This window comes from Engystomops pustulosus, chromosome 7, assembly GCF_040894005.1.
Source record: "Engystomops pustulosus chromosome 7, aEngPut4.maternal, whole genome shotgun sequence".
Classification (NCBI taxonomy): domain Eukaryota; kingdom Metazoa; phylum Chordata; class Amphibia; order Anura; family Leptodactylidae; genus Engystomops; species Engystomops pustulosus.
This window is the reverse complement of record NC_092417.1, coordinates 133,336,573-133,361,498: the sequence shown is the minus strand read 5'-3', so window position 1 is coordinate 133,361,498 and position 24,926 is coordinate 133,336,573. Positions and strand designations below refer to the sequence as shown.

General features: G+C 45.2%; 1 protein-coding gene across 1 annotated transcript in view; it reads right to left on the bottom strand.

Annotated features, from left to right (window-relative positions):
* Nucleotides 1-2,154: 2,154 nt before the first annotated feature.
* LOC140068960 (protein-glutamine gamma-glutamyltransferase 5-like) overlaps nucleotides 2,155-24,926 on the bottom strand; it is a 76,998-nt gene continuing 54,226 nt past the window's right edge. The window contains exon 14 of the mRNA XM_072114304.1: nucleotides 2,155-2,503. Within this exon, the coding sequence (XP_071970405.1) occupies nucleotides 2,344-2,503 (160 nt within the window). The 3' untranslated portion in view covers nucleotides 2,155-2,343. The remainder of the gene's footprint in view (nucleotides 2,504-24,926) is intronic.

Here is a 24,926-nt window from a genome sequence, read left to right as displayed (position 1 = left end):
AACTACGTGGATTTCACACGTAAATCTGGCTGTAAACTAGAGCCCCCAAAAGGTATTGCAATGTGCGTTATACAGATACCCCACAACTGACAGTGTAATTTCAGTGAAAATCACTATATAAACTATGTGGATTTCACACGTAAATTTGGCTGTAAACTAGAGCCCCCAAAAGGTATTGCAATGTGCGTTGTACAGATACCCCACAACTGACAGCTCACTGTACATGAATGTCAAACAGATTTCTTCCTATTCAATTTTGTCACTAAATAGAACTGCTATTTGGGGTATACAGATTCCCATTAAATAACAACTAGGGATTGGTCCACCAATCGCTACTGCAGATGCATGAAAGTCAAACAGATTTCTTCCTATTCGATTTTGTCACTAAATAGAACTGCTATTTGGGGTATACAGATCCCCCTTAGAGAACAGCGAGGGATTGCAGCAAGAATCGCACAGCACAATAGCAGCAGCTGGATGCTACAACATGAAGCGTGAAGTGCTGAGATAGAAAATGGCCGGATTTTATAGGGCTGTGTGACATCACATAAGCCTGCCGGTCGCTGCTTGGCTTACAGGTCTTCAGATGTCATCGGGGGGGGTTCCTTTCTCCTTCCCAGAGTTCTCTGCCCCATGTAACACGTTGTTCTCGCGCCTATTTAGCAGAAACATGAGGGGAAAAAACCAACTTCTTTCCCGCGAATCAGCATAAACTTCGGCTTCGTGGCGAATGGAATTTTTCCTGAAATTCTAACCGAAAATAGAATCATTAGAAACGATTCGCCCATCTCTAGACCCGGGTTGAGCACAACATATTAGACACTAAAATGACATTTTTGAGATAAAAACACATTTTTTACTTTGCATTAGATTTTGGCAGGCAAGTTGGGGGTTAAAATGCTCATTGCAACCCCAGATAAATTCTTTGAGGGGTTTAGTTTCTGAAATGGCGACATCTTTGCTTCAGGGGCTCTTCAATTACACCGTGGCACCACAAAAGATCTGCAGCCAAATTAGCCTGCCAAAAACCCAATAGTACTAACTCTGTTCTGGACATCGCTGTGCAACAAAACAGCAGTTGACATCCACATGCCTGGTATTGCCGTACTCAGAAGAAGCAGGGCAAAAATTTGAGGATGTATATTTACCTCAATTTTCTTCAGAATGTATCCATTTTAGGGCTTAATGAGAAAAAATTTAAAATTGCTTCCGTAAAAATATTTAAAGTGTTAACAGACTTCTTAAATGCTGATTTGAATAGGTTGAGAGGTTAGGTTCATAAAATGGTGTTACTTGTGGGTGTATATAGTACAAATGGAAACGTAAAACATATAATAGAAATAAAAAGAAGACCAATGGCAAAAGGTTCTTACCCACAAAAAATTGTAGTGTGACTTTTTGTCTAAAAAGTTTAACATTTGAAACTTGGAAAATTTTAATTTTTTTCACATTTTTCCAATTTCACCCCCAATAATAACATAAACTACAATGTCTCACGAGAAAACAATCACAGGGATATCTTAAAGCGTCGAAAAATTTATTACCACTGGCAGAGACACTGGTCATATTTCTAAAAAAAAGGGACCGAGCCTTAAAGTGTAACTGTCATTCTGAGCAAAAAAAATTAAAATACATAATTCTGCTCCAGGTGTCCCTGTGAATCATTCCTCAAAGTATTTTGCCTCTCGGTCCTCATTTAGTACCTTTTTTGGCCCATAGCAAGCATGGTTTTCAACTCTCAAAAAAAATACAATCAGCAAGAAGTAGGGGCGGGACTTCCTCCTGTCACCTCATCAGCTGCTGACCAATGAGACCATATCTATCTTATATGTATCTATCTATCTATCTATGCATATCCTATCTATCTATCTATCTATCTATCTATCCGCGTCCTTAAGGGGTTAAGCATAAGTAAAAATACAAAAAGGTATTCATAAACAAGTTGTTGATTTTCTACATTGAGTGCACCAAACCTCACACTATTTGGCCAATGGCACAGGTCACAAATTTAGCATTTTCGCTATCAATTCTACTTAATTTTCTTTTGTAACCTATACATTTTTCTAGACAGCCAGTTGCCCTAAGTTTTAAGTTAGTGCACTTAAAAAAAATTAATATTTAAATGAAGTGCAAGAGTTTGATTGGTGACAGTTTTTTTTTCTTAAGTATATTTTGAAGTACCGAAGACTTATTGGCTACGTTTTATTAACTTACTATAGGGAGAATAAATGATGTCAACATGATGGTGTATCAAAATTATTATGGATGTAAAACATAAAACACATGTTACATTATTTTATTTCTGCTAACATTTGGTTTTTGTTGTTGTTTTACTACATTTTTTTACATTTTATCTAGAGATGAAACAGCAATATCTAAATGTTCTCGGATGTATTTGATCTTGTCACTGGTAAAAAGCACTTGTAGCACCCTCTTTCCTCTTTTGTATGGGATCAGATCAACACTGATTTTAAATTCATGGCCAGGCTTCAAATTTCCCAACCTGTGAAAAAGAACAGTGTGAGATTTATTAAGAAAAAAGTAAATTACAGTATATTACAAAAAAACATAGAGAACAGACGCCAAGTGTGTGAGACTGTTTTTACGATAGGCCCTTTTTTACAGATTTGTTGTAAGTAGTAAAAATAAATCCGTTAGAACTTTATGAAACAGGGGGCGGAGCCTGACCGCTGAGCGAGACGGCCGCATGTGAGTGAGCTCCCGCTGTGGAGGTGTATGATCCGTCAGAAAGCCAACTTAATCTTCCAGCAGAGATGGGGAAACTTACCAAGGAGAGAGCAGGGGAGATAATGGAGACTCCCAGATCCCGAAAACATCAGGGAGATCTTGATAAGTACCTAAAAAAGAAGCTGGCAACCCCTCCGGGGCTGGTGCGCAAGATGGCGCCGGAAAACACACGCGACTCCAATGCACCAGAGGAATCAGATCTGGACAGCGTGGAGGGAAATAGTGATGCAGCAGCTTCCTCAGAGGTACCCCTTTCCATATCCTTTCTTAAAAAGACCTTATTCCAAGCTTTAACCCCGGTCACTAAAGAGCTATCTGATCTTAAGTCAGAGATAAAACAGATAGGGAGGAGAGTAGAAGCGCTAGAGGAAACACATGACGCCATTATCAATCACAGTGCAGCTATGGAGGAAGGATATAGAGCACAACTGAGAGCAATAAATTCTGCCTTCTCCCTGTTAGAAGACCAGGAAAATCGGAGCAGGAGGAAAAATGAACGAATAAAAGGGGTCCCAGAGACAATATTAAACGATGATTTGCAGAAAGCTGCTATCGACATATTTGCTGATCTTCTATCCCCGGAAAGGGCAAAACAGATACGCATAGAACGTACACACAGAGCACTGAGACCAGTGCCCAAACATGACGACCCACCTCGAGACGTAATATGCGGACTGTTAAGTTTTGTAGACACAGCCGCCATCTTAAGAGCAGCTCGAGAAAGGGGAGACTTCATGTTTAGAGGAGACAAGATCAGCTTCTTTCAAGACCTAGCATCATCCACCCTAAACAAGAGAAGAATGTTGAAGCCTCTAACAGATTATCCGAGGAGCAACAAGATTTTATTTCGCTGGCTGTATCTTTTTGGTCTTACTTTTCAGTTTAGAGGGAAATGGTGCACTATCCGAATCCCTGAAGATCTTTTGCAGGCATGGGACATTTTGGATATTAACCCTTTAGAGATCTCATCCTGGCAAGCAGTCCCCGAACACCTTCTGGAGCTCCCGACGCTACCGAAATCTTAGCAATGGTCAGTAGTGGGTCCCACAAAGTCTCCAAGAACAAAGAAAGAGACAAAAGCAAGATCTGTCTACTTGGCACAAGCCCACTTACAGATGAAAAGACCCCCAGTGTGGTAACATCTGTATCTCAATTCTCATGCTCTGGTGCAAAAGAGCAATCTTGTTAGTAAATACTATGTGGTTTAATACTTGAAAAAGGAAAAGGTTCGCAGCACATCCAGCAAAATAAAAGCACTTTATTCTTCATTCTTTAAAAAATACATCATGGGGTGTAAGTAGGCACAAGGGACCTACGCGTTTCAGCTTATCTAAGCCTTACTCATGGTATGATAAAAACATAATGACAACAAACATTAAATGCTCTACAAACACCTGATAATCAGGATACGTGTATCCGGTTGGTGTGGGAACAGAAACAGGTAAGACACATCATGGAGTGATCCATAGGGATTGGGAGCAGATAAGACACATCATGGAGTGATCCATAGAGATCGAGAGTAGAGGAAAATAGTTCTAAAACAGGTCATGCAAATGTAGGGGCATTATACACAATATTAGAGATCAAACAAAGGTGCAGCACAAAAGAAAACATCAGAAAACAAATATTAAATAAATATTGAGGCATATGCACGATAGAGTGGTAAACATAAATGTTTACCACTGTTTACCACTGTAAACATAAATGTTGTAATATATGTATTTATATTTATGGAGCATCTCGATATTATTATATATATGAAAGGTCGTTTTTGGAGTTCATGCCATCAGGATATCTACATCCTAGGGCCAAGATCCAGTATGCCTCCCGTTTTAAAAGCAGTTTTCTCCAATCCCCCCCTCTGGAGGGACAGAAAACCCGTTCAAGTCCCAAAAAACGGAGAGATGAGAAATCTTTATTGTGACGCTCAATAAAATGTTTGGCAGCACCTGAGGCATTGACATCCCCATTTCTAATGTTGGTAATGTGTTGGCTGATTCTAGTTTTCAACTTTTGGACAGTACAGCCAACATATCTCTCTATACATTCAGTGCAGCGAATGGAGTAAATGACATGATGTGTGTCACAGTTCATAAAGGCATTAATTCTCTGCATTTTCCCTTGACCAATAGGAAAGTCAAGAGTTTTATTTAAAGCATATGTGCACACATTGCACCTAGCTCCTCCGCATCTATAAAACCCTCTAACCGATAGCCAAGTTTTTTCAGTGGATTTAGTTTTTATCATGCTAGGGGACAAAATGTTGGCCAGTGTCTGCCCTCTTTTTGCTACACATCTATGTCCGTCCTGCATAATTTTATGTAAGATAGTGTCTTGGTTTAAAATAGGAATGTATTTTTGTATTATTCTTTTAACTGCATTATATTGGGGGCTGTAAGCAGTGCTGAAAGTAGGTATATTGTGTTTAATGCCATTGGCATGTTTCCTTTTGTACATATTTCCTTTCAACAATTCCTTTCTGTTAACCTTGTCTGCTTTGTGTTGGGCTTCTATCAAAATTTGTTTGGGATAGCCCCTTTTGGAGAGTTTCTGTTCAATTGCAATGGCCTGTATTTTGTATTCCTCCTCATTGGAGCAAATTCTCCTGGCACGCAAAAATTCACCGTATGGAATGGCTTGTATGGTATGAATGGGGTGGCAGCTAGTAGCCGCTAATATGGAGTTGCCTGCCAATGGTTTAGAGAACATGGTGGTGGTGACATGTTCGTCAGTGGGTGATGCAGATAGAAGAATATCAAGAAAGTGTATTTTATGAGATGGTTTTTCGTGGGTGAATCTCAAATTGATGTTATTCGTGTTAATATATGTAGCAAAATCATGTATCCTTTTTGTGTCACCCTGCCACACTAAAATGATGTCATCCACATAACGTCCATAGTAAACAATGTCACTGAAAAAAGGGTTAAAAGTTGAAAAAATGAAGTGTTCCTCCCACCATGCTACAAACAGAATAGCTAAAGATGGCGAGAATTTAGACCCCATAGGGGCTCCACATATTTGCAGAAAATACTCATTATTAAACATGAAAAAATTATTTTTCAGTAGGTAATCGATGGCTGTGATTAGAAACAGTTGTAAATTTGGTTCATAAGCACTGTATTTACCTAAATGGTACTGTATGGCAGTGATCGCCTCCTGATGGGGGATACAAGAATACAGATTGATAACGTCACATGTCGTAAAGCTGTAGCGACTATGCCATTTAAAATCTTGGAACATGTTAAGAACATCAGATCCATCCCTGAGAAAACCAGGTGTGCGAAGGACCAGCGGTTGAAGGTATGCATCAACCCATGCACTAAGCCTCTCATTGAGGGATCCAATGCCCGAGATAATAGGTCGAAGGGGGGGCGGGAAAATATTTTTATGGGTCTTAGGTAGACCGTGAAAAATGGGCATGCATGGATTCTCGATGACCAAGTATCTGGCCACTTTGTCACTAATCACTCCAAGCCCCAATCCCTCCGCAATAACTTGGTCCAGTGTACTTTTAACCATATTGGTGGGATTATTGCTTAATAGGCGGTACGTATTATGATCATACAAAATCTGATGAGATAGTTTGATGTATAATCCTGTATCAAACACGACCACCATACCTCCCTTATCCGATTTACGTACGACTATATGGTCGTTTCTCCTTAAATCTTGAATTGCTTTAAATTGTTTAGGGGTCAGGTTGGTGTTGTCGTGACCAGGATTAGACATGGTGTTCCTATTATGTTTGTTGTCATTATGTTTTTATCATACCATGAGTAAGGCTTAGATAAGCTGAAACGCGTAGGTCCCTTGTGCCTACTTACACCCCATGATGTATTTTTTAAAGAATGAAGAATAAAGTGCTTTTATTTTGCTGGATGTGCTGCGAACCTTTTCCTTTTTCAAGTGTTGCAAGCTCAAGCCAGAGCCTCGCGTGCACTCCAAACATCTGATCTCCACCACCTGGGACAACAGGGTATGTGAAACCTCTACCTATTCGGTTTTTTCTCTGTTACTTATGTGGTTTAATGTTTGAGTTGAAGTTTTAACCCTACTGTATATGCTAAGTTATTGGACGACAAAAATGGTTCTCCCCAGAATCAAACACCCCTCTTACATAAAAAGGTTCTCCCTTGTGATACTTTCTACAGTGGTCCCAAGAGGACTGTACAAACTCCCCCCCACTCAGCTATGATCTCACAAATGGATCATACCACTCAACCTCGATCAGGACACTACATCCCCCCCTGACTAATACCCACGCCATACACTAGACAGTCAAGTGTGTGGTGAAGGTATTACTCCTGCTTATTCACATTTTCTCATCCTCCATTTGAAACCTCATACGGTTTTATAAGGGCAGGATGAGACAAAGAATGGTAAAAAACATACTATACGATAATAGTATTCCGAGTAAAGTTTACATGAGTTCTGGTTACACCCCCACACTCCTATTCCCAACAGATGTCATTGCAAAAATTAACAAATTCTGTACAGTTAGCCGATATAAAATAGCTAATTGTAACACTAGAAAATGACAATAATTAATGTAACGTCATTAAATATCCCGCAAAAAAGATCATAGATAATGACTCTAGTAAAGAAAATGAAGACGGATTTCTGTTTTATACAGGAATCACATTTTAAATTGGGGAAACTTCCCAACCTACCCACATGCCACTTCAACCAATGGTTCCATAGTTGCCACACACAGGCAAGTAGAGGTGTTACCATAGCGATTAACAAAAGAGTCCCATTCAAACAAATATCAAGCTATCTAGACCAGGATGGAAGGTTCTTATTTGTTCTAGGTAAAATAGGTCCAACCAAGGTCACGTTGGCGAACTTATATGCTCCCAACACGAACCAAGTGAATTGGACAAGGGACTAGAGATGAGCGAGCACTAAAATGCTCGGGTACTCGTTATTCGAGACAAACTTTTCCCGATGCTCGAGTGCTCGTCTCGAATAACGAGCCCCATTGAAGTCAATGGGAGACTCGAGCATTTTTCAAGAGGACCAAGGCTTTGCACAGGGAAGCTTGGCCAAACACCTGGGAACCTCAGAAAAGGATGGAAACACCACGGAAATGGACAGGAAAAAGCAGGGGCAGCATGCATGGATGCCTCTGAGGCTGCTTAATCGCACCATTATGCAAAAATTATGGGCAACAGCATGGCCATGACAGAGTGACCGAATGAGGCTAGATAGCATCTAAAACATGCAATAATTGACCCTGACACTCTAGGGGACGGCACGCAGAGGCAGCGGCAGCAGTGGCAGGCTAGAGAGTCTCATGGCGACATACCCTAAATGGACTCAGGTTTCACCAAAGGAGTTGAAATTATTTCCTATGTGAACAAAAGGTTGACGGTATATTTAGTCGATAACACAGCATGGTGGTGACATAGTGACCAAGTTCCATAACGTATCTGGTGAAACACCCGAAAAATGAGCCTGACACAGCTCTTTTGATAAGGGGACGACATGTGGAGGCAGCCATGGAGACGACTTCCATGATTAAGAGCGACAGTATGGGGCATTCATATTGCGCTGCTATGATTGCTACTTCAGGTCTCCAGCATGGCGGCGACAGATGGGCCGAGTTCCACTATGTATCTGGTGAAACACCTGAAAATTCTGCCTGACACAGCTCGTTTGATAAGGGGATGATGTGCTGCATATCCTCTCGTGCTCCAGCGTCTGGGGTATAGAGAGTTGAAATGAGACATTGGTGGACGCAGTGGAGGATCGTGGAGGCAAAATGGACAGGAAACAGCAGGGGCAGCATGCATGGATGCCTCTGAGGCTGCCTAATCTTGGGATGGAGCTGGCGGTCCACTGCCAGGCGAGATTTCACCTCTCCAAGCCCCTGTCTCTCGGCTCCTCCCCACCCAAAATGGGCCTGGGGGCCAGAAGCGTTTACTTTGAAAAAATTATAATTTTCGAAGCAGGCCGGGTCGTTTGAATATTTCACCTAGGAATAATGGAATAGCATAGTGGTTCTATTTTTAATTGTTTTTACGGAAATGGTTCCATGATTAAGAGCGACAGTATAGGGCTATGATTGCAACTTCAGGTCTCCAGCATGGCGGCGACAGATGGGCCGAGTTCCACTATGTATCTGGTGAAACACCTGAAAATTCTGCCTGACACAGCTCGTTTGATAAGGGGACGATGTATGGAGGCAGTGAACTAGTAGTAGATTAAAGGTGCTGCAGTTACAACTATGTTAGTTGGATCTTGAGATGGAGCTGGCGCTCCTCTGCCAGGCGAGCTTTCGCCAATCCAAGCCCCTGTCTCTAGGCTACTCCCTAAACAGCACTTCTAAGAACCTTTTGTATAAGATCAAGTGTAGTAGCGTTCTTATAAGTTTAGGATATGGCGGGTGAGGGGAATGTAAACAGATGCGCAAGAAGCGCTGAAATAATATCAGTAAATGATAAAAGTTTGCCAGTATATTTTGTGGATTACACAGCAGGGTGGCGACAAAGTTAACAAGTTTGATGTGGAAGCCATGAAAACAACCCAAAATTCTGCCTGACACAGCTCGTTTGATAAGGGGACCATGTATGGAGGCAGTGAACTAGTAGTAGATTAAAGGTGCGGCAGTTACAACTATGTTAGTTGGATCTTGAGATGGAGCTGGCGCTCCTCTGCCAGGCGAGCTTTCACCAATCCAAGCCCCTGTCTCTAGGCTACTCCCCAAACAGCACTTCTAAGAACCTTTTGTATAAGATCAAGTGTAGTAGCGTTCTTATAAGTTTGGGATATGGCGGGTGAGGGGAATGTAAACAGATGCGCAAGAAGCGCTGAAATAATATCGGTAAATGATAAAAGTTTGCCAGTATATTTTGTGGATTACACAGCAGGGTGGCGACAAAGTTAACAAGTTTGATGTGGAATCCATGAAAACAACCCAAAATTCTGCCTGACACAGTTCGTTTGATAAGGAGACCATGTATGGAGGCAGCTATATGGAAGACTTTTGGAGGCAGCTATGGCGATGACGTGTGGAGGTAGCAATGGAGACAACGTGTGGAGCCAGCTATGGAGACAATTTAATTTGGATAGTGCCTGTATGTGGCAGTCCAAAAAAGTTTTCAAACCAGAGGAGCAGGTAGATGGTCCTCCAGAAAAATTAAATAGATTGAGTGCCTGTATGTGGCACTCCCAAAAATTGCTTAAAACAGAGGACCGGGTAGGTGGCCCTCCAGAAAAATTAAATACATAGAGTACTATAGCTAGAGCCAGTTGGCCCTGGCAAAAAATAGCCAGTTTCCCATGCTTTAGTTTACAAAGAGGAGGAGAAGGAGGACAATGAGGAGGAGGAGTGCATACATTATTCAGGTTCAGCTTCTTTCACCTGGTGGAGAATGAAAATCCGGAGAAATCCAGGCTTTATTCATCTTGATAAGCGTCAGCCTGTCAGCGCTGTCAGTCGACAGGCGTGTACGCTTATCGGTGATGATGCCACCAGCTGCACTGAAAACCCGCTAGGACACCACGCTAGCGGCAGGGCAGGCAAGAACCTCCAAGGCGTACAGCGCCAGTTCGTGCCACATGTCCAGCTTTGAAACCCAGTAGTTGTAGGGAGCTGTGTGATCATTTAGGACGATGGTATGGCTACGTACTCCCTCACCATCTTTCTGTAAAGATCAGCCCTACTCTGCCGAGAATGGGGACAGGTGACAGTGTCTTGCGGGGGTGACATAAAACTGGCAAAGGCCTTGTAAGGCGTACCCCTGCCAGTGCTGGAAAAGCGGCCTGCTCGCCTACTCTCCCTCGCTACTTGTCCCGCAGAAGTACGCCCTCTGCCGCTAGCGCTGTCAGAAGGGAAATACTGTTTCAGCTTGTGCACCAGGGCCTGCTGGTATTCATGCATTCTCACACTCCTTTCCTCTCCAGGGATGAGAGTGGAAAGATTTTGCTTGTACCGTGGGTCCAGGAGAGTGAATACCCAGTAATCGGTGCTGGAATAAATTCTTTGAACGCGAGGGTCACGGGATAGACAGCCTAGCATGAAATCTGCCATATGCGCCAGAGTCCCAACGCGCAAGAATTCACTCCCCTCACTTGCCTGACTGCCCATTTCCTCCTCCTCCAACTCCTCCAACTCCTCTTCTTCTGCCCATACATGCTGAACAGTGAAGGACTGAACAATGGTCCCCTCTTCTGTCTCGCCAACATTCTCCTCCTCTTCCTCCTCATCCTCCTCCACCTCCTCCGATATGCGCTGAGAAACAGACCTAAGGGTGCTTTGGCTATCAACAAGGGAATCTTCTTCCCCCGTCTCTTGTAACGAGCGCAAAGCTTCCGACTTCATGCTGACCAGAGAGTTTTTCAACAGGCCAAGCAGTGGGATGGTGAGGATGATGATGGCGGCATCGCCACTGACCATCTGTGTTGACTCCTCAAAGTTACTCAGCACCTGACAGATATCAGACATCCACGTCCACTCCTCATTGTAGACTTGAGGAAGCTGACTGACCTGACTACCAGTTCTGGTGGAAGTTGACATCTGGCAGTCTACAATCGCTCTGCGCTGCTGGTAAACTCTGGATAACATGGTTAATGTTGAATTCCACCTCGTGGGCACGTCGCACAACAGTTGGTGAGCGGGCAGTTGGAGGCGGCGCTGCGCTGCCCTGAGAGTGGCAGCATCTGTGCTGGACTTCCTGAAATGCGCACAGATGCGGCACACCTTCGTGAGCAAATCAGACAGATTGGGGTATGTCTTGAGGAAACGCTGAACTATGAGATTTAACACATGGGCCAGGCATGGCACATGTGTCAGTCTGCCGAGTTGCAGAGCCGCCACCAGGTTACGGCCGTTGTCACACACAACCATGCCTGGCTTCAGGTTCAGCGGTGCCAGCCACAGATCAGTCTGCGCCGTGATGCCCTGTAATAGCTCTTGGGCGGTGTGCCTTTTATCGACTAGGCTCAGCAGTTTGAGCACCGCCTGCTGTCGCTTAGCGACGGCACTGCTGCTGTGCCTAGAGCTACCGACTGATGGCGCCATGCCCACGGATGGTAATTCGGAGGAGGAGGTGGAGGAGGGGTGGGAAGAGGAGGAGGCATAGTAGGCCTTTGAGACCTGGACCGAGGTAGGCCCCGCAATCCTCGGCGTCGGCAGTATATGACCAGCCCCAGGGTCAGACTCGGTCCCAGCCTCCACCAAGTTAACCCAATGTGCCGTCAGCGATATATAGTGGCCCTGCCCAGCAGCACTCGTCCACGTGTCCGTGGTCAGGTGGACCTTGTCAGAAACGGCGTTGGTCAGGGCATGGATGATGTTCTCTGACACGTGCTTGTGCAGGGCTGGGACGGCACATCGGGAAAAGTAGTGGCGGCTGGGGACCGAATACCGAGGGGCGGCCGCCGCCATGAGGTTTCGAAAGGCCTCGGTCTCTACCAGCCTATAGGGCAGCATCTCCAGGCTAAGCAACTTGGAGATGGGGACGTTGAGGGCTTGGGCGTGTGGGTGGGTTGCGCTATACTTTCTTTTGCGCTCCAGCGTCTGGGGTATGGAGAGCTGAACGCTGGTGGATGCTGTGGAGGATCGTGGAGGCGAAGATGGGGTTTTCGCACGGGAGGTGTTTGGGCCGTGGTCCTGGGCAGGGGGCTGACTAGCAGATGACACAGGGCAAGGAGCAGTGGTGTGCCCTGCCGGAGGTGAACGGGCTTGGTGCCATTGAGTGGGGTGTTTAGCATTCATATGCCTGCGCATACTTGTGGTAGTTAAGCTAGTAGTGGTGGAACCCCTGATGATCCTGGTTTGGCAAAGGTTACACACCACAGTCCGTCGGTCATACGGTGTTTCTTCAAAGAACCTCCAGACTTCTGAAAATCTAGCCCTCGCCACAGGAGCTTGACTACGGGCAACATTTGGCGCTGATGCACCAGCTCTGGCCCTGCCTCTCCGTCTGGCCCCCACCACTGCCTCTTCCAACCTGTTCTGCTATAGTACTGGCCTCCGTCTCAGAAGCACTGTGTTCACCTGGCCTCTCAACCCAGCTTGGGTCTGTCACCTCATCATCCTCCGATCCCTCAGTCTGCTCCCCCCTCGGACTTCCTGCCCTGACAACAACTTCACCACTGTCTGACAACCGTGTCTCCTCATCATCCGACACCTCTTTACACACTTCTTGTACTACGTCAATAATGTCATCATCACCCACAGACTGCGACCGGTGGAAAACCTGGGCATCGGTAAATTGCTCAGCAGCAACCGGACAATTGGTTTGTGACTGTGGGAAGGGTGCAGAAAACAGTTCCTCAGAGTATGCCGCTTCAAATGCCAAATTTTGCTGGGAGGGGGCAGACTGGGGGGAAGGAGGCTGAGGTGGAGGAGCTGGAGGAGTGCTGATTTCGGTGACATGGGTGGACTGCGTGGAAGACTGACTGGTGGACAAATGGCTATAAGTATTGTCCGCAATCCACGACATCACCTCTTCGCACTGTTCTGGCCTCAACAGTGCTCTACCACGAGTCCCAGTAACTTGAGACATGATGAACCTAGGGAGTGTAGCTCTGCGGCGTTCCCCTGCTCCCTCATCAGCAGGTGGTGTCTCACCCCGCCCAGGACCACGGCCTCTGACCCCTGCAGTAGTTGGACGCCCACGTCCACGCCCTCGTCCTCTACCCCTAGCCCTCGGGTTAAACATTTTCAAAATTAAAGTGTAAACTTCAAATTTTAGTTTTTTGTGTTTTTTTTTTAAACAAAACGATGCTATCCTATTGCTATGGCTAGTTTCTAACCTACACTGACAGCACACAACTGGATTTTGTGCTGTGCCAGATGACTTTGAGTTATAAGATAAATAAACGTAAAAAATAAATAAATCAGCAGACTGTGCCTAATTCAAATCAAACCCCTAATAAATTGTCCCACTCCGGTGTTTGAGGTGGATATGTGTGTCACTAAGATCTAAACACAACGGTCGCAAGTCTCCCAGCAAATTCCTCACAATATGGTACTAGCTGCACTAGTAATGCCAGCAAGCCCAGCCACAAGCAAACAAAAAAAAGGAAAATATAACGCTATTGTAGGCCTAAGTAAGCCGTTGGGGTTCTCCTATGGCTATTTTCTAGCCTACACTCAAAGCACACTGCTTTGCCAAATAACTTTAAGTTCTAAAAAGAAATAAACGTAAAAAAAAAATAAATCAGCAGACTCGGCGTAATTCAAATCAAACCCCTAATAAATTGTCCCACTTCGGTGTTTGAGGTGGATATGTGTGTCACTAAGAGCTAAACACAACGGTCGCAAGTCCCCCTGCAAATTCCTCACAATATGGTACTAGCTGCACTACTAATGCCAGCAAGCCCAGCCACAAGCAAACCAAAAAAAAAGGAAAATATAACGCTTTTGTATTGTATTGAGGTGGATATGTGTGTCACTAAGAGCTAAACACAAGTCTCCCTGCAAATTACTCACAATATGGTACTAGCTGCACTACTAATGCCAGCAAGCCCAGCCACAAGCAAACCAAAAAAAAGGAAAATATAACGCTATTGTATTGTATTGAGGTGGATATGTGTGTCACTAAGAGCTAAACACAAGTCTCCCTGCAAATTACTCACAATATGGTACTAGCTGCACTACTAATAGCAGCAAGCCCAGCCACAAGCAAACCAAAAAAAAGGAAAATAAAACGTTATTGTAGCCCTAAGAAGGACTGTTGGGTTCTTGTAGAATCACTCCTGCCTAACACTATTCTAATAGAACACCCTAACGCTTTCCCTGACCAGCAGCAGCTCTCTCCCTAGCGGCATCCAGACAGAGAATGACGCGAGCAGCACGGGCAGGGGCTAGTCTATTCCAGGGTCACCTGATCTGGCCAGCCAACCACTGCTATCGACGTGTAAGGGTACCACGTCATGCTGGGTGGAGTGCAGAGTCTCCTGGCTTGTGATTGGCTCTGTTTGTGGCCGCCAAAAAGCAAAACGGCGGGAGATGCCATTTTCTCGAGCGGGCTAAGTATTCGTCCGAGCAACGAGCAGTTTCGAGTACGCTAATGCTCGAACGAGCATCAAGCTCGGATGAGTATGTTCGCTCGTCTCTACAAGGGACACATTGGAGAAGTTGAACACTTATGCAGAAGGCATGTGGATAGTGGGAGGTGACCTAAATATAGCTTTAAATCCAATCCTTGACACGTCTACTGGAAAGTCAGAGCACTCACAAAGAGCTTTAGCTAGTATCATGAAAACACTACACACGTATTCATTGATAGATACATGGAGAACCTCACACTCACAGGAGAAGGACTACTCCTTCTATTCCCAGGTTCACCATTCATTCCAATGACTTGACTACATATTCCTAAATAGTAACTACTTAGAAGCAATCAAAAAAGTAGAAATAGGCTCAATAACGGTCTCAGACCATGCGCCTGTAACCATCTCCCTTAGTATAAACTCTCTCCCCCGCCAGACAGGAACTTGGAGACTAAACGAGACATTGCTCGACTCTGATTAAACTTATAAGTGACAAACTCACCTCTTTCTTTAAAAGAAACGTATCAGAACACACGTCCATAGCCAATAACTGTCAGGCACATAAAATCTTTATCAGTGGTGAACTCATGGCACTAGGTGCTTATCACAAAAAACAGAAACTGAAAACACTAGATGAAATTTTAGAAAAAATATACAGATTAGAATCTGTTTTCAAAAGAACAAAATTGGAGGCTACTTTCAAAGAGCTATGTACAGAAAGGAGTAAATTAGCAGATCTTTTGAATGCCAAAACTACCTATACGCTAAATTCAGACATTACGCACATGGTAATAAAGGTAACAAATTAATGTCCCTACTGATCAAAAAACAAAAAGATTCTTCAACAATCTCCAGTATCGCTCAATCACCCACACAAACTACAGAGAAAACTCAGGAAATAGCACCTTTCCCCCCAATATGACCCACAAACAGCAATTCTTATACAGGCGTTTCTAGATAAAATGAACTTACCTAAGATAGCACAACCAGACATAGATGAACTAATTAAACCAGTCACAAAAGAGGAAGTGGAGAAGGTCTTACAATCAATGCCCTCACATAAAGCCCCCGGCCCAGATGGCCTTCCAGCCATATACTACCGCAAGTTAGCGCACGTAATCTTACCGCACCTAACAGATTGGTGTGAAGCACTAAGAAAAGGAGCTCTTTTACCACCACAAGCTTTAGAAGCAATTATCACTGTTATCCCCAAAGAGGGCAAAAATCCTGAACTTTGCAGTAGTTACCCCCCAATCTCTCTTATAAATGCGGACGTAAAAATTTGGGCCAAAATCCTTTCCACTCGCATTAATAAAATACTACCTCAACTTTTAAACGCAGAGCAGGCTGGATTTGTGCCGGGGAGAGAGGGCAACCAGAATTCTACCAGAATAATACATGCCATTTTACATGCGAGACATGCGGCACAGATGCCGAGAAGGCATTCGATAGAATTAACTGGATGTTCATGATAAATACTTTAAAGAAATTTGGAATACCCCAGCAATTCATAAACGCTGTGATGTCACTGTATTCTAAACCTAGTGCGAGAGTGAGAGTCAATAACTTCTTCTCGGCTCCCTTTCAGATTAAAAATGGGACACGGCAGGGTTGCCCTCTCTCTCCGTCACTATTTGTTCTTGTAATGGAGACCCTACTACAAGCTCTTAGGGATCACCCACTCATACATGGATTAAAAATTGGAACAACAACACATTTAAACGCAGCGTTTGCAGACGATCTATTAATGTTAGTAACAAATCCAAAGGAGGCCTTTCCCAACATAATGGATCTTCTGAATGAATTCGGTTCTATTTCCAATTTTAAAATAAACTTTACCAAGTCGGAAGTGTTAAATGTCACGGCCCCTGGTAAATTAATTATAGAGCTCCAGAAAAAATTTCCTTTCACTTGGCAGAATAGCCAAATAAAATACTTAGGAATAAATATCACAAAAGATCCCTCAGACCTTTTTGCGGCTAATTATAAAACCCTACTAAAATCAATAAACCAATATCTAAACTCACTAAAAATCCCTTTTGCATCCTGGATGGGTAGGAAAAATTTGTTGAAGGCATACATAATGCCAAGACTGCTCTATCTACTTCAAATGATTCCACTACACATCCCAAAACACTACTTCCAATTAGTACAAGCCTCATTTCGCAGATTCTTATGGCAGGGCAAAGGAGCTAGGATAAAGTACTCATGGCTTACTCAACACAGAACAAGAGGTGGTTTCGGGTTACCAGACCCATTGACATATTATAATGCAGTCCATATAAAAAGATTGCTACAGATGAATATGCCATCAAATAGGTTACTAGGATCAGACATAGAGCTCACAAATGTATCAATTAGCTTGGGCCTGGGGACTTACGCAAACGTTAAAAAGAAATCCGTACAATCTGCTGACCAAAGGCACACTGTCAGTCATGAGACAACACCACTCCCTCTTCTCCTCTCCTTCACCGGTAATGCCAGCACGCCTTCTCCCTTACTACATCCAACCCGCCAAAGTTGACACATCAGAGATCTGGAGCAAACTTGAATTTACCCCAACCAGAGAAATATTAATGAATTCACATAGTAAAGAGGAGCTAATGAAATACATGTATGGTCTCTTCCCTGACATGCACTTCATACATAAGATCGAAGTGAACAACTTTGTGAGACAAATAACATCCAAAAAGCAAGGGCCTACAGAAAACACATGGATAGAGGACTTGATGAGTAAACCATTGACACACAAAGGTCTAATTTCTGTGATTTATAATAAACTGCTGGAGGATACTCTGGGGAAGGGTAAGCCCGACTACATAGCCAATTGGGAAAAAGATTTAGGTCTCAACTTCAGTGAGATAGAGATTGCTAAAATTCATAATAACTCTCATGGCTTCTCAAGCTGTGTTAGAGTTCAAGAGAGCTCATATAAATTAATGACCAGATGGTACAGAACCCCAAAAATTCTTAATCAGATGGGCCTAGCCTCACACAACAAATGCTGGAGATGTGATGACGCAGTAGGATCTCATACCCACATATTCTGGTCCTGCCCAGGGATCCAAAAATTCTGGAAAGATGTAGCAAAAATAACCAATCAGATAACTTCCCAAGCAATACTCCTAACTCCAGCAAGTGTCCTCCTGTGGTTACCTAACAAGACATGGACCCCTAACAAACAAAACCTAGCAACTATGCTAATACAGACAGCAAAATTACTGATACCTCTTTATTGGTTGAACAAAACGCCCCCAACTATACCCGAGTGGCTTAACAAGGTTGACCAAATGTGTAGACTGGAGGAGTTAACAAGCTGGGCAGATAGAAAACATGACACTTTCATTAAAATGTGGGCCCCCTGGCACAAATATAGGCAAAAATGAAACAGGAGTTTGTTTAATTCCACTGAAAAACCCTTGAGGTACGACTGAAAAGATACATTTAAACACATACTAATAACACAAGTACTATTTGCGAAATAAACTACTCATGGTAAAATGGCATCTGTTTCCTTTCTTCCACGATACCTATCCCGGTTCCCCCCCCCCCATTTCCCCCTACCCTCCTCTCATTCCATTTAGATTCTTCCCCCCTTTTTTCTTTTACTGTTAAAACAAGTAAGAATTACCTAAAAATGTAAACATATGTTGTCAATCTTGAGGAATGTTCATTTATTATATGATGCTTATGTACAACTATCGCTTGATGCCTGTAGAGGGTACCTGCGTGTTCCTCATCTCCTATATTTGAACTTACTTGTAATAATTGAGTTTATTCAATAAAAAAATTTTAAAACTAAAAAAAAAAAAAAAAAAAAAAAAAGAATTTTATGAAACAGTATCACGTTATGGGGCACATTTACTTACCCGTTCCGTTGACGATGCCGATCTGGAATGTCCGACAAGGAGTCGGAGCTGCTGCAATACACTAAGATTGTGCGTCCAATTTCCTGAATGTGTCGCTTCTAGAGATGAGCGAACATGCTCGTCCGAGCTTGATGCTCGGTCGAGCATTAGCGTACTCGAAACTGCTCGTTGCTCGGACGAATACTTCGCCCGCTCGAGAAAATGGCAGCTCCCGCCGTTTTGCTTTTTGGCGGCCAGAAACAGAGCCAATCACAAGCCAGGAGACTCTGCACTCCACCCAGCATGACGTGGTACCCTTACACGTCGATAGCAGTGGTTGGCTGGCCAGATCAGGTGACCCTGGGATAGACTAGCCGCTGCCCGCGCTGCTCGGATCATTCTGTGTCTGGATGCCGCTAGGGAGAGAGCTGCTGCTGGTCAGGGAAAGCGTTAGGGTGTTCTATTAGCTTACTGTTAGGCAGGAGTGATTCTCCAAGAACCCAACAGCCCTTCTTAGGGCTACAATAACGTTCTACTTTTTTTTTTTTTATTTGCATCTAGTACCATTTTGTGAGGAATTAGCAGGGGGACTTGCTACCGTTGTGTTTAGCTCTTACTGGCACACATATCCACCTCAAACACCAAAGTGGGAAAATTTAGTAGGGGTTTGATTTCAATTAGGCACAGTCTGCCATTAACTTTTTTTTTTACGTTTATTTTGTTTAATAACTCAGTGTCATCTCATCTGGCATAGTAGTGTGCTTTGATACTTGGCTAGAAAATAGCCATAGGAGAATCCAAACAGCTTACTTACGCCTACAGTAGCGTTCTATATATTTGATTTCTGGTTGATCTGCTGGTGGCTGTACTTGCTGCAGTGCATGTACTAGGCAATTCTGAGCAATTTGTAGTGAGACTTGCGACCGCTGTGTTTTGTGCTTAGTGACGCACATATCCATAGCAAAGACTGAAGTGGGAAAATTTAGTAGGGGTTGGATTTCAATTAGGCACAGTCTGCCATTTGTCCTTTTTTATTTTACGTTTATTTTGTTTAATAACTCAGTGTCATCTCATCTGGCATAGTAGTGTGCTTTCATACTTGGCTAGAAAATAGCCATAGCAATAGGATAGCATCGTTTGGTTTTAAAAACTCAAAAACACAAAAAAAAAACAAAAAAAACAAAAAAAAACAAAAAACACAAAAAAAAACAAAAAACACAAAAAAAAGTTAAAAAAAAATTAAAGTTATAACTCTCATTTTAAAAATGTTTAACCCGAGGGCTAGGGGTAGAGGACGAGGGCGGGGACGTGGGCGTCCAACTACTGCAGGGGTCAGAGGCCGTGGTCCTGGGCGGGGTGAGACACCACCTGCTTATGAGGGAGCAGGGGAACGCCGCAGAGCTACACTCCCTAGGTTCATGTCTGAAGTTACTGGGACTCGTGGTAGAGCACTGTTGAGGCCAGAACAGTGCGAACAGGTGATGTCGTGGATTGCTGACAATGCTTCGAGCAATTTGTCCACCAGTCAGTCTTCCACGCAGTCCACCCATGTCACCGAAATCGCCACTCCTCCAGCTCCTGCACCTCAGCCTCCTCCCCCCCAGTCTGCCCCCTCCCAGGAAAATTTGGCATTTGAACCGGCATACTCTGAGGAACTGTTTTCTGGACCCTTCCCACAGTCACAAACCACTTGTCCGGTTGCTGCTGAGCAATTTTCCGATGCCCAGGTTTTCCACCAGTCACAGTCTGTGGGTGATGATGACCTTCTTGACGTAGTGGAAGTGTGTTAAGAGGTGTCCGACGATGAGGAGACACGGTTGTCAGACAGTGGGGAAGTTGTTGTCAGGGCAGGAAGTCCGAGGGGGGAGCAGACTGAGGGATCGGAGGATGATGAGGTGACAGACCCAAGCTGGGTTGAGAGGCCGGGTGAACACAGTGCTTCTGAGACGGAGGAGAGTCCTCGACCAGAACAGGTTGGAAGAGGCAGTGGTGGGGCCAGACGGAGAGGCAGGGCCAGAGCTGGTGCATCAGCGCCAAATGTGTCAACTAGTGAGGCTCCCGTGGTGAGGGCTCTTGCGGCGAGGGCTAGATCTTCAGAAGTCTGGAGGTTCTTTAAGGAAACACCGGATGACCGACGGACTGTGGTGTGCAACATTTGCCAAACCAGGCTCAGCAGGGGTTCCACCACTACTAGCTTAACTACCACCAGTATGCGCAGGCATATGAATGCTAAACACCCCACTCAGTGGCAACAAGCCCGTTCACCTCCGGCCGTGCACACCACTGCTCCTTCCCCTGTGTCAGCTGATAGTCAGCCCCCTGCCCAGGACCCTGCCACAAAAACCCCATCGTCGCCTCCACGATCCTCCACAGCATCCACCAGCGTTCAGCTCTCCATACCCCAGACGCTGGAGCGGAAACGCAAATATAGTGCAACCCACCCGCACGCCCAAGCCCTTAATGTGCACATCTCCAGATTGCTTAGCCTGGAGATGCTGCCCTATAGGCTAGTAGAGACCGAGGCCTTTCGCAACCTCATGGCGGCGGCCGCCCCTCGGTATTCGGTCCCCAGCCGCCACTACTTTTCCCGATGTGCCGTCCCAGCCCTGCACCAGCATGTGTCAGACAACATCACCCGTGCCCTGACCAACGCCGTTTCTGACAAGGTCCACCTGACCACGGACACGTGGACGAGTGCTGCCGGGCAGGGCCACTATATATCGCTGACGGCACATTGGGTTAACTTGGTGGAGGCTGGGACCGAGTCTGACCCTGGGGCTGGTCATATACTGCCGACGCCGAGGATTGCGGGGCCTACCTCGGTCCAGGTGTTTCAGGCCTACTATGCCTCCTCCTCCTCCCACCCCTCCTCCACCTCCTCCTCCGAACTACCATCCGTGGGCACGGCGCCATCAGTCGGTAGCTCTAGGCACAGCAGCAGTGCCGTCGCTAAGCGACAGCAGGCGGTGCTCAAACTGCTGAGCCTAGGCGACAAAAGGCACACCGCCCAAGAGCTATTACAGGGCATCACGGCGCAGACTGATCTGTGGCTGGCACCGCTGAACCTGAAGCCAGGCATGGTTGTGTGTGACAACGGCCGTAACCTGGTGGCGGCTCTGCAACTCGGCAGACTGACACATGTGCCATGCCTGGCCCATGTGTTAAATCTGATAGTTCAGCGTTTCCTCAAGACATACCCCAATCTGTCTGATTTGCTCACGAAGGTGCGCCGCATCTGTGCGCATTTAAGGAAGTCCAGCCCAGATGCTGCCACTCTCAGGGCAGCGCAGCGCCGCCTCCAACTGCCCGCTCACCGACTGTTGTGCGACGTGCCCACGAGGTGGAATTCAACACTGACCATGTTATCCAGAGTTTACCAGCAGCGCAGAGCGATTGTAGACTGCCAGATGTCAACTTCCACCAGAAGTGGTAGTCAGGTCAGTCAGCTTCCTCAAGTCTACAATGAGGAGTGGACGTGGATGTCTGATATCTGTCAGGTGCTGAGTAACTTTGAGGAGTCAACACAGATGGTCAGTGGCGATGCCGCCATCATCAGCCTCACCATCCCGCTGCTTGGCCTGTTGAAAAACTCTCTGATCAGCATGAAGTCGGAAGCTTTGCGCTCGTCACAAGAGACGGGGGAAGAAGATTCCCTTGTTGATAGCCAAAGCACCCTCAGGTCTGTTTCTCAGCGCATATCGGAGGAGGTGGAGGAGGATGAGGAGGAAGAGGAGGAGAATGTTGGCGAGACACAAGAGGGGACCATTGTTGAGTCCTTCACTGTTCAGCGTGTATGGGCAGAAGAAGAGGAGTTGGAGGAGTTGGAGGAGGAGGAAATGGACAGTCAGGCCAGTGAGGGGAGTGAATTCTTACGCGTTGGTACTCTGGCGCATATGGCAGATTTCATGCTAGGCTGCCTATCCCGTGACCCTCGCGTTCAAAGAATTTATTCCAGCACCGATTACTGGGTGTTCACTCTCCTGGACCCACGGTACAAGCAAAATCTTTCCACTCTCATCCCTGCAGAGGAAAGGAGTGTGAGAATGCATGAATACCAGCAGGCCCTGGTGCACAAGCTGAAACAGTATTTCCCTTCTGACAGCGCTAGCGGCAGAGTGCGTAGTTCTGCGGGACAAGTAGCGAGGGAGAGTAGGCGAGCAGGCAGCTTGTCCAGCACTGGCAAGGGTACGCTTTACAAGGCTTTTGCCAGCTTTATGTCACCCCAGCAAGACACTGTCACCTGTCCCCAGTCTCGGCAGAGTAGGGCTGATCTTTACAGAAAGATGGTGAGGGAGTACGTAGCTGACCATACCATCGTCCTAAATGATCACACAGCTCCCTACAACTACTGGGTTTCAAAGATGGACATGTGGCACGAACTGGCGCTGTACGCCTTGGAGGTTCTTGCCTGCCCTGCCGCTAGCGTCTTGTCCGAGCGGGTTTTCAGTGCAGCTGGTGGCATCATCACAGATAAGCGTACACGCCTGTCGACTGACAGCGCTGACAGGCTGACGCTTATTAAAATGAATAAAGGCTGGATTTCTCAGAATTTCCAATCTCCACCAGGTGAAGGAAGCTCAACCTGAATAATTGATCCACTCCTCCTCCTCCTCATTTTCCTCCTTCTCCTCCTCTTTGTACAGTAAAGCAGAGGAAACTGGCTATTTTTTGACAGGGCCCACTGGCTCTTGCTATAGTACTTTATGCATTTAATTTTTCTGGAGGGCCACCTACCCGGTCCCCTGTTTGAAACAATTTTTGTGAGTGCCACATACAGGCACTCAATCTATTCCATTTTTCTGGAGGGCCACCTACCCGGTCCTCTGTTTTAAAAAATTTTTGGGACTGCCACATACAGGCACTCAATCTATTCCATTTTACTGGAGGGCCACCTACCTGCTCCTCTGGTTTGAAAAATTTTTGGGACTGCCACATACAGGCACTCAATCTATTCCATTTTTCTGGAGGGACACCTACCTGCTCCTCTGGTTTGAAAACTTTTTGGGACTGCCACATACAGGCACTCAATCTATTCCATTTTACTGGAGGGCCACCTACCTGCTCCTCTGGTTTGAAACATTTTTGGGACTGCCACATACAGGCACTCAATCTTTTCCATTTTACTGGAGGGCCACCTACCTGCTCCTCTGGTTTGAAACATTTTTGGGACTGCCACATACAGGCACTCAATCTATTCCATTTTTCTGGAGGGACACCTACCTGCTCCTCTGGTTTGAAAACTTTTTGGGACTGCCACATACAGGCACTCAATCTATTCAATTTTTCTGGAGGGCCACCTACCTGCTCCTCTGGTTTGAAAACTTTTTGGGACTGCCACATACATGCACTCAATCTATTCCATTTTTCTGGAGGGACACCTACCTGCTCCTCTGGTTTGAAAACTTTTTTTGACTGCCACATACAGGCACTATCCAAATTAAATTGTCTCCATAGCAGCCTCCACACGTTGTCTCCATTGCTACCTCCAAAAGTCGTCCATATAGCTGCCTCCATACATCCTCCCCTTATCAAACGAGGTGTGTCAGGCAGAAATTTGGGTTGTTTTCATGGATTCCACATCAAAGTTGTTAACTTTGTCGCCACCCTGCTGTGTTATCCACAAAATATACTGGCAAACTTTTATGATTAACCGATATTATTTCAGCGCTTCTTGCGCAGCTGTTTACATTCCCCTCACCCGCCATATCCTAAACTTATAAGAACGCTACTACACTTGATCTTATACAAAAGGTTCTTAGAAGTGCTGTTTGGGGAGTAGCCTATAGACAGGGGCTTGGATTGGCGAAAGCTCGCCTGGCAGCGGAGCGCCAGCTCCATGCCAAGATCCAACTAACATAGTTTTAACTGCAGCACCTTTAATCTACTACTAGTTCACTGCCTCCATACATGGTCCCCTTATCAAACGAGCTGTGTCAGGCAGAATTTTGGGTTGTTTTCATGGCTTCCATGTTAACTTTGTCGCCACCCTGCTGTGTAAATCCACAAAATATACTGGCAAACTTTTATCATGTACCGATATTATTTGAGCGCTTCTTGCTCACCTCCTTTGGTTCCTCTCTGCCACCCATTGGTTTGAAGCCTGAGTCCATTTAGGGTCAATTATTGGATGTTTTAGATGCTATCTAGCTTCATTCTGTCACTCTGTCATGGCCATGCTGTTTCCCATAATTTTGGCATAATGTTGCGATTATGCAGCCTCAGAGGCATCCATGCATGCTGCCCCTGCTGTTTCCTGTCCATTTCCGTGGTGTTTCCATCCTTTTCTGAGGTTCCCAGGTGTTTGGCCAAGCTTCCCTGTGCAGA